This window comes from Pundamilia nyererei, unplaced genomic scaffold, assembly GCF_000239375.1.
Source record: "Pundamilia nyererei isolate P.nyererei 1_Seehausen unplaced genomic scaffold, PunNye1.0 scaffold00704, whole genome shotgun sequence".
In the NCBI taxonomy this organism is placed as follows: domain Eukaryota; kingdom Metazoa; phylum Chordata; class Actinopteri; order Cichliformes; family Cichlidae; genus Pundamilia; species Pundamilia nyererei.
Window position 1 is genome coordinate 56,098 of NW_005188105.1, and position 9,938 is coordinate 66,035.

The 9,938-nt window shown below is 42.2% G+C and overlaps 1 protein-coding gene across 1 annotated transcript; it reads right to left on the minus strand.

Annotated features, from left to right (window-relative positions):
- Positions 1 to 6: 6 nt before the first annotated feature.
- On the minus strand, positions 7 to 3,619 carry pfn1 (profilin 1). The gene is made up of 4 exons (XM_005754864.1): positions 3,530 to 3,619; positions 3,273 to 3,411; positions 263 to 455; positions 7 to 167 (listed from the first exon to the last, which is right to left on the minus strand). Exons 2-4 carry the CDS (start codon positions 3,408 to 3,410, stop codon positions 70 to 72), a joined length of 429 nt encoding a protein of 142 aa, XP_005754921.1. The 5' UTR covers position 3,411; positions 3,530 to 3,619; the 3' UTR covers positions 7 to 69.
- Positions 3,620 to 9,938: the final 6,319 nt, after the last annotated feature.

The window sequence follows — 9,938 nt, forward strand, 5'->3', positions numbered from 1 at the left end:
GGGAGGAGGGTAGGGAAAGGGAGGCGGGAGGTGGCATCCATCTCATGTGGTGAAGGTGACGGTCTTGTCCTAATAACCAGCCTTCCTCAGGTACTCAACGATTTTGAACACCTTGCTGGATACCTGACCACCAGAAGCGTCTTTCGTGCCCTTGGCTATGACTATCGCTGTAGAGAAGGCAGAAAGCAGGAGCGTGTCAGCCTCAGAGATTTGGAGTGAATTCAAAGGATAAAAATGTGCTGAGTCAATGGAAACATCTTACCTGTTTTTGCCTTTCCAACACATATGCTGAACGTGTTTCCTTCGGCATCTGCTGAGGTCTTCAGGTCCAGCGCAAAGACTCCGTCAAAATCCATCTGGTCTCGGATCAGCCGGCACCTTACTCCGCCGATGTGAACGCCATTCTGAGCGAAGCTCGACCGGTCATTAGCACCCAGCTTCTTGATCTCATCGACCTAAAAAAGGGAAACAGAGCGAGAGATAGAGATTAGTGGATCTATTTAACTGAGTCCTCCAAATTCCCAGCCACCTTGAAGTACCCACCATGACCAGCATGGGCTCTTCTCCTTTTACAGCTTGAGTTTATTTAAATCTCACAATAAAAAAAGCAGCCGCCGTGTGTGGAGGATCATAAACAAGCGTCGGAATAGGAAGCTAAAGTCATTGAAACATGATTTAATGTGGTGTGACCATTGTGAGCATGCACAGTAGGAAGTGAGAGAGAGAAAAACGACATTCTGGCTCATTGGTTTGTGTGTTTCCAGCTGGAATCGGAACAAATAATAACTTTGTTGCGCCGCCCGTTGATACTGGTTTTACTGGTTTGTCTGAGCTTTGTTAGTGTGTCACATTGACACAGCTGACGCACTGGCCTAGTTCAGACACCATCCACTAATCAGAGTGTTTTTACCAGCTCTGAGGTCACAGAAATGTTTTCATTTAATGCATTTATCACAAATAAAGTCATTTTTTCATGATTATGCATCTGTGATATAACCTGTATTCACATTATTTTCTTTTAACTAGAAAATTAAAAATGATCTAATCTGGTTTTAGGACTGCATCACATTTATAGCTTCAGGTATTGATTTATCTATTAAATAATCCCTTGTTTTATAAGTCAGTTACCTAATAACTGCATCATTAATACTGCTAATTAGATTATTTTAAATCAGAAAAATAAAAAAATACAGTATAATCAATAATTCTAATAAAAACAAAAGCTTTACTTTACGTTTTTTATATTTAAAATAAAAGATTATTATCATAGTATATAATAATATACACTTTTATGGGACTGCATTGGATTTCTGGGGATTTCAGTCTGGTTTTATTATTGAAATGAAATTATTAATCAAATGTATTTGTTGAAAGTTGAGATGCGGTTGAAGAAGTTGAAGTGTTGACTTGCAGAAATAAAACGTGATCACTGCTGTCAAAGAAACTGTCACTGCACTTTGCTCTGAAGCAGCAGAGCTGAATCACATGAACTGTGATGACAGCTAGTTTCACATCTGCCATGTACGTGGACAGATTTGACCTTTTGAAGTGTTTCTTCTCAGAAGGAAAAGTTTTCACTGCACTTCATTTCTCAGAAAACGTGTTTTGTGAGTGAGACTCAGAGAGGAAGGAGGCCTCGAGTGCCTTCAAACTCACCAGGAAGTACATGCATTGTAGCTTTAAACGCAGTCTGCGTTAGATCTCCATTTACACATATGAACCTGACATGCTTAGATTTAGCATGACTTCCTCTTTCTGAGGCCTTCTTTAATTAACAAACCTGCACACATCCACACAGAACAGCGTCTGATTCAAAGCTGATCACCGCCAACCGTTTTTCATTTAAACTCAGATGTGCTCGGGCTTCAGCCTCACGTGTAACTGAATTCACACTTCCTGCTTTCTGTCAGCTTTTGCTCCGCAGGTTTCTGAGCTCACACGTGAGATTTAACCATCGCTCTGTTTTTGTGGAGACTTTTCTGAGAAGTGAAGGGAGCTGCAGGAGGATCGAGGAGGAAAGAATGTGAGGACGACAAGTCAAGACATGAACACACACACACCAAAATGCACACGCTGCTGCCTGCACAGGCAAAACCACTTCCCAAAAAACATCAGCCAATCAGAGAGGAGCCCACTAGTGAGTGTAACAAACCCACGCAAATGCACACAGAGTGTTTTTAAAAGCAGGAACGAACTTCTTTAATTTTATAATTTAAAGTTTACAAACTGTAAAAAAGACAAATCCTGCAGACGTGTGTGTCCATGTGTGTGTGTTTGAGACATTGTGCAACACTCCACTCCTTACCTCAGTGTGTGTGTGTGCGTGTGTCTCAGAAACAAGAAGTGAGCGTCTCGTCTTCCTGTATTCGCTGTTTTTCGACATTGTCTCCTTATAAGGTAGTTAAAGCAAACGCACAGCACAAACACCCGGAAACTACCGGAAACTCACAACCGTTACGCAGCCTGCTCTGAGACATTAGCATTCATCTTTTTCCATTTCCATTTTCCAAAATGTGTAGAAAAACGAGCACCTCAGGTGAAATGTTTTTTGTCACACTGAAAGATTATTTCATGGAAATTAAATAAAACCTAAAAACCTTTAATAGCACGTGTTTTATTTCCAGTTATAATTAACACCATTTCCAGAAAACTACATGTACTGTAGCATGTTTGTGCTTTCTGGCAAAAGTTAAAACGAGGAAGTTTAAACACATCTCCTGAACTCCTGGAAAGTTGTTTCTACACCTGAACTTGGATCAAAACTAAAAAAGAAAACCCATAAAAACCCCATTTCTCTTTGTACTTTTAAAAATTAAAAGCTAAGGGAAGCAGCCAATGAGCTGACAATTGTCATCTTGTTGCTCAGTGATTTTCCCCTTTGAAGCCAAGCTTTAAATTTCTGACTTTTAAAAAAAAAAAACCTGTATGGCACACGTGTTTTCCTGCAGCACCTGAACACAGCACTGAGAGCGGGAAGTGAGCTAGACAGGCAACAAACTGAACACACCCAAAGCTCAAGAAGAAGACACGGACATGCAAAATAAGAAGCTATTTCCAAGAAATTTTCTCATAGCAACAGAAAATGAGCCAAAGGAGTGGCAGTTTGTGCAGGTTGATGTCACCAGTCTGAGCAAGTTTTTGAGTGTGAGGTTGTTTGAAAACTCTTGGCAGAAGCTTTAAAGGAGGAAGTGGACTTTTTTTTTTTTTTTTTTTACATATATTTAGCAGTTTGTAGAGGCAGGAAGAGGAACAGTGTGTGTGTTTGTGTGTACCGTGACTTGGATGCCGGGTGAGCTGGCCCAAACGCTCTCCTGCCCAGCTGTGATTCCACAGATGGCTGCCTCTGACACCGGGCACGTCCCGCTCTGGTCAGGCGTCTTCAAGTTATCAATATAACCTTGCCACGACATCCTGATCAATAACACACACACTGATCAATAACCTGGATTCACAAGCACCAAATCAATATTACCTTTTGCTATGTGTGAAAAAGAGAGAGAGAGAGAGGTGGGACAGCTTGCTAGCTTACCTGTGCAGGTAGAGTCTTGGGTGTGAGGAAGAGGGGAGAGAGCAGTCGAATGCAGAAAGAAGGAAGAAGAGTTGTCTTTTATACACCCAACCACTCCCAGCCTGCTGGCAGCTTCCTCTCTCACTGTCACTGTTGAGTGAGAGAGTCGCCGGACCCCTCCCCCTCTCTGTCACTCTCTCTCACTCACCTGGGAAGTAAAAAAAAAACAAGGAAGTGATTTGATCAGCACACAAACATCCACTCATTTAAATCGCTAAAACATCAGTCCTGTAACCCGCTGAGCTGTAATCGGTCAGTCGGCGTCTCTGTGGAGAGACCTGCATTATTAAATTGAACTGTTAACAAAGTATTAACCTCCAGTGCTGAAAAAGGCACGTGCAGTTCCTCTAACATCCACTTGAAGCAGTGAGTCAGTCAGCTCACGTTATACTGTCCAACTTTACAGCAGCAAGCAACTACAAAGAGACTAAAGAAATACCATATTTGAAGCATCTTCCTTAGTGTGATGCCCCTCCTCCTCCTCGTCCTCTAAATGAGGTGAGAGCATCTGTTCAACTCTGTTCAGACTTTTACAGTCTGATTTGATGTAGTTTTCTGACAGGTTGTGGAGTTCCACACGGCTCTATTATCGGTCCTCTGCTTTTTATTCAACTTTGTATTATAGTCTTGTTTTTAAAAGCACATATTAGGGAGGTTAATATTTAACATATTGAAATTGTATTAGTACTTTAAGTTACATTAGGGTGTTGCCTCCTCGACGGACAGGTGGGTATAGATGCTAGATTGTAACTCCATCTCAGCTAACTGGACTCCCTGAACTGGACCTCTGGACTGTGTATATGCTGTTGGAGCTGTTTTAACATTTTTTATGCAATTATCAAAACAATAATATGGCTGCTGTGTCAATAATTGCACTGAGAGTCCATGAAGCTCCAGTTTTGGTAACATAAATGCTACTGAGCACTAATTAACAGCTGTCATCGCGTGACATGATTGTGTGTGTGCTCCCATACAGTCTGTGGATGTAGCTTTTTAACCAAGCTTGTTAGCATTAGCTAATAGCTGAGTGCACCACTCACCTCTTTTCTAAATTTGGTCACTTCTGGCTCAGAAAATCCCCAACTACCTACAATATAGCAGCAGTTTTGATCAGTGGGATTGAACACAGTGAATTGCGCTTTAACTTGAAATGAGAATTACAATATTTGACAGTGACTGTTGTGTTTTACTCGCTGTAATTTGTGAACTTTTAGTTCTTGTTGAGGCGCTGATCAGACAAAATATTAAATACTTATAAGAGTGAACAAATCTCAAAATACACGCCACAAACATGCTTGTTTCAGCTGTAAAATTGGACATCTTAACATGGGAGTCTGTGTGGTCGATATCTTCGAGTGGACATCTGAGGCACTGCAGGATTTTCTGCAAACCTCAGGTCTGGCACTGGGGTTAATGGTCAGATTGCACTGTTAGTAACTAACCTAGTTATCCTTAATCTCTTAGTGAGTGAGTGCAGCAGAAGGTTTGTGAGGTGTGAGCAGCTCAGTAAAACCGTCAGCGAGCAAGAAGCTGCTGAGAAACTTGTCGTCCCACACAAACCACTTCCTCCTGACGCGTTTCACTTCACATCCACTCATGGCTGAGATGTAGCTCACATTCAGAGACATTAAAACACGCGACCGTTGTATTAAAGTAAACCTATATTGATCCCCAACTGTTAACCTTAGACATCAGCAGGCTCACCCACAGTTGCAGTGCATTGTGGGAGCTGCAGTTCAGCAGAGGTGAGTATCTAGAAGGCAGATTCAGTGAAAGCCATGGCGTCTCTATCTGCTCCCACATGCTGCATACCTCAGGTTAACACACACACAGACCACACACACATACCTGAGCTAGTTCAGGCCTGTGTGTGTCAGCGGCGTGTTTAAACACGGCGGTCATGCTATCACTATCTAGTACTCCCACCCAGTCACAGTGTGTACTTTTACTACAAACCAACATGAATGAAGTGGTTTTCATGAAATCAGTAACACGAACTGGAGGAGTAACTTCAGGGTTTTGCATCTCTTGGAGGACCGGCTCCTCAGCAGCATGCAAAGTAAGGGAAACAAGTCTAACGGGTACAGGGTCTCTACCTTGGACCTCTGACTCCAGGCAAAAGGGTTTGTGAAGAATGAAAAACATGCTGAAGCATCAGTCAGGTCGAAAGGGAAAAGAAATGTGAGGTGAATTGGGAGGGACAGGTTGATACAGGCCGGCATGTAGAATATGCATACCCTGAGGAAATGCTCTCTTTCTGCCTTTCTGCGGCAGGAAACAGGAACCAAACCTCATTGACATTTTGTTCGATTTTACCTTAGACTGCAGTTTGACAAGACTCTGATCTTCTCTCATTCTTGTTCCCACTCATGTGCTACTAAACTTCATGTCATGATGCTGCCTATGCAGTATCATATCCATCACACCTTGATGCAAAGCAAAGTGAACGAGTCACGCTGACATGAAGATGAAATGCTCACAGATCACAGAGGAGGGAAGGCTGAAGGATCCGCACTGTCAGAAAGTTCATTTAAAAATCTGTAAAAGAAACAAGTTTGGACACTACAGAGTGACAGAAAGCTGTGCACTATGCTGTGGTTGTTAGCAGAGCTTAAAGTGAGATATGGCGGGTGTGGCAACCCTTAGATTGCCTGCAGAGTGGTGAAAATGATCACTTCACAGAGTAATTTGCACTGTGAGCTCCTGTAGATTCCTCTTTGTGTGCAGGCTGTGGTCAGCTGACTTGCTGCTGCTGCTGCTGAGGTTTCCTGTCCTTTGTGGACAGTTTTTAACCAGCTGAATTCAATAAGTTAAAAATAGATGTTATATGAGCTTCAACAGCCGATTTCCAGCACTGTATGAAGGTGGTATACAAATCAGAATTCAGTGAGCCACTCTAATCAGCATCGTCATCTTAAATTTAGGCTGATGTCTGCCACTTGATGTAACCTTCAAGTAACCTTGACCATGAACACCACAGTCTGCGAACGTCACCACAATACTGCAAACTAATCAGTTCAGTCTGCAGTAAACGCCAAACGGTCTCTGTGTTCACGCAACATTTCACATGACAGGTAAGAACACAAACTGAGAAACACATCATATCTGATATCTGATTTAACTCCTTTTAAAGTGTTGTTTTATGGTAGTGACCACCAAGTCTTCAGCTAAAGCTAACCGCATGCTATTTGGAGACTAAACTTGACAAGTCAGTAGTTTTAAATATGCAAGACAACGTGCAAAACATATTCTGCATCGCAGGCCTCCAAAGATAAGGATCAGAGACTGTTATTTCTGAGAGGGTGATACAGCTGTGGGACCATAGGTCACCATGTGCTGGTGGCAGGGCGCCGTTATGTGTCACTGATTTGCGTTGACAACCAAGAGTCATCCACACTGAGTGAACAGAAAACTGGATTCTTGACTAGTTTTCAGCTCTCCTGTGGAACGAGGACTTTCCATCGGTTATATTGAGAGCAGGAATCTGGCGCGATGCTCATCTAGAGAATCATGAGCTGATTAAATCAAATTGAAACTCATTCTTTAGGCTGACGCAAGAGAGAAGCACGCTGAAGTGAGAAAGCTTTCAGTAGAGACGAGTCTTCGCTCGGATTGAACAGCCCTGATCAATCAGTCAAATCAAAGAGACGCCGGAGGCCTCCAGTCTGCAGCTCAGGCACCATTTATGGAGGTTAAAGCAGAACGTACAACACACACACACACACACACACACACACACACACACACACACACTTCCTCAGTAACTGAACTCTTGCTTTCTGACTCAAGTTGAAAGAAGTCGAAGCGAGTGAGAGAAGAGGAAGTGGTGTTCTCCTCAGTCTCACACACACTTTACTGCACTTTAAGTACTATCAAGTGTGTGTGTGTCCTTATATGGAGAAGCACAGTGAAGTGAAGTGTGTGTCTGTGTGCTTGTGTGTGCACGTGTGTGATGGCACGCTCACACGTTTAGAGCATGTAAATTGACTTTTTATAGACGACACTTGTCGAGTTTAATGGGAAACAGAAAATTTAAACTGTGCTCAGTGTCTTCTTTAAAGGCCACACCCACTTCCTACCACTAGATCGTTCTTCCTGTGACACACAAACACACATACACACCTCCTCCACCCTTCCACCTCTGCAGAGTTGAACAGATGCTCTCACCTCATTTAGAGGAGGAGGAGGAGGAGGGGCATCACACTAAGGAAGATGCTTCAAATATGGTGTTTTTTTTAGTCTCTTTGTAGTTGCTTGCTGCCTTTTTACTAAACTGTGACTTTCTAACAGGAAGTAAAGACGCGTTCATGCAGGGACTCAGAGCAATAGGCATTGATGCAGACTTTGTACAAGCAGTGAGTGCTTTGTGGTAAAAACAATAAAACACGGGGGAAAAACCCCTGACTTTAAATGTGTGTGAGGATTGAGAGCTACATGATGGCAGAGGTTCAACTCTCAATATGAAGCAAAGCTGCAGTTTTAAGGCCTCTGTGAGCACTGAAATGAATTCAGGATCTGTTTCAAAATATCTGCCCGTAGGTGTTGTTTCTAGAAGGACTTGGATTACATTCAGGGTGAAGACACGGCCTGCCTGAACACGACTGCCCCCCCTCACACACCCGTGATGATCCAACACAACAGCACATCAGTGTTGAAACGACCGCTTGTTTTGTAATTTTGTGTCTTAATTGCAGAAGCCATTTCACACCATCCTATCACTGCACAGAAGTCTTGAGCCATCCCTTGAAAATTAAAAATGAGTACAGTGATTTATTGAAACACCAGCAAACAAGCACGAAATATGGGGCAGAAACAGAGTTTTTACAGTTCTGACCAGCCTTCTGAGCAGTTCACATAATTTCTTTTAAAACTTTCAATTCTAAGTTATAATAGTTTTCAATTTGAAACCTATTCTAAACATATCTGTCCGTCTTCTATAGCTTCATATAGCTATAGATTCATTTAATCTCCTTAGCTATTGCAACATGTTTATCAACACATTAAATCACATTTCCTTTTAATTAGAAAAGGTGTTATTACAACATGTTCCCTTTTTGGGGGGTTTAATTTGACGTGTCGTAGCCACAGTACTGAGGGCTTCCCTTTTCTTTTTATATAATAAACATTTGGTCTGAGTCACAGCAGCCTTTCAGCCTGAACTCTCTGAGGAGCTTCCTGTAATGTCTTTAAGTATCTTCAGGAATAGTTCTCCGGGTTTTTGAAGAACATTTAAAGCTCTTTTTTGGATGTTTCTTCCTTTTGTTACATTCTGTCAAGCTACGCTGACGTCCGGGCTCTGATAGTGTTCACCGCACTGGCTTTGTGTTTGGCATCATTGTCTGAAAATAAAGCTGCTGCCAATCAGATGCTTTCCAGGTGGTATTAAAAGATGGATTAAAACATGATGGTACTTTCCTGTTTTCATCATTCATCACTTCAACACACCTGTTCCAATCATTTCCACTCCCCTCCTTTCCCCTCCTACTGAACTGCCCTCCTGGATTTTTTTCTTAAGGTCATGACTTTCAGATACTGTACATCTGCTGGAGATTTTCAGGCCTCACATTTCTTCTTTATCCTCCACTGGGCCAGTTTTAGATTCAGCTAAACAAATTGTACTGAGGGTTGTTTTTGTGACAGGCTGCTGGTAACAAATGACCCAAAGATACAGTTTAAAACTGGTTCTTTGCTAAGTTGCCTGTAGGCACAACGCTGGTCCATTCACTGTGTTGGGAGCCTTGGTTACAGTTGAATGATTCGCAAGTCAGAATTAAACATTCCTGTGAAAATGTTTAGGTACAAGGACTGGACTGAAAATTAGTGAAAAAGCAGTCAGTGTCCAAAGAAGTCATTGACTCCCAGAAAGCTTCAGAATCTCTGCTTAAAACCACTTTAAAAATCAGAAGAAAGTTAAATCCTTGGAGGCAAAATGTAGAGAAATACCAGGTGACTCAAGACTTTTGCACAGTAATGTCTGACTTGCAGTGATTTTTCTGGAAAGAGAAAATCACTGCAATTCTAATGAGTGTCCCTTTCTCTGATGCAGTAGCTATTCTTGTGCCCTGAAGGTTGTGAGGAAGTGTTGGAGATCTACACCTATGTGTGGATTGTGATCACCGAAGCGTAGCTGGGCCCAGCACGCAACACACCAGTCAAACAAAGTGTAGGTCAAAAGAGCTCGAGCACAGATCACCCAACAAAGATGGAGGAGAAGTGAAGAGTGATCCTTAAGGTTTGAGCTTAGTGAAAGGGTCATGCTGAGCAGGGATGATGGAGGGTTGAGCTCATGTGACACTGAATTGAGGGCTAACAGGTCATCATATAAAGACAAAGGTTTTTAAACATGACAGAAACATTTAATCTTTATTAG

Excerpts from the sequence above, each read along its gene's own strand:
- pfn1 (XM_005754864.1), bottom strand. The coding sequence starts at position 3,410 with ATGTCGTGGCAAGGTTATATTGATAACTTGAAGACGCCTGACCAGAGC. Across the intron at positions 456-3,272 it reads CACCCGGCATCCAAGTCACG|GTCGATGAGATCAAGAAGCT; the intron begins GTACACACAAAC and ends TCCCTTTTTTAG. Across the intron at positions 168-262 it reads TGTTGGAAAGGCAAAAACAG|CGATAGTCATAGCCAAGGGC; the intron begins GTAAGATGTTTC and ends CCTTCTCTACAG.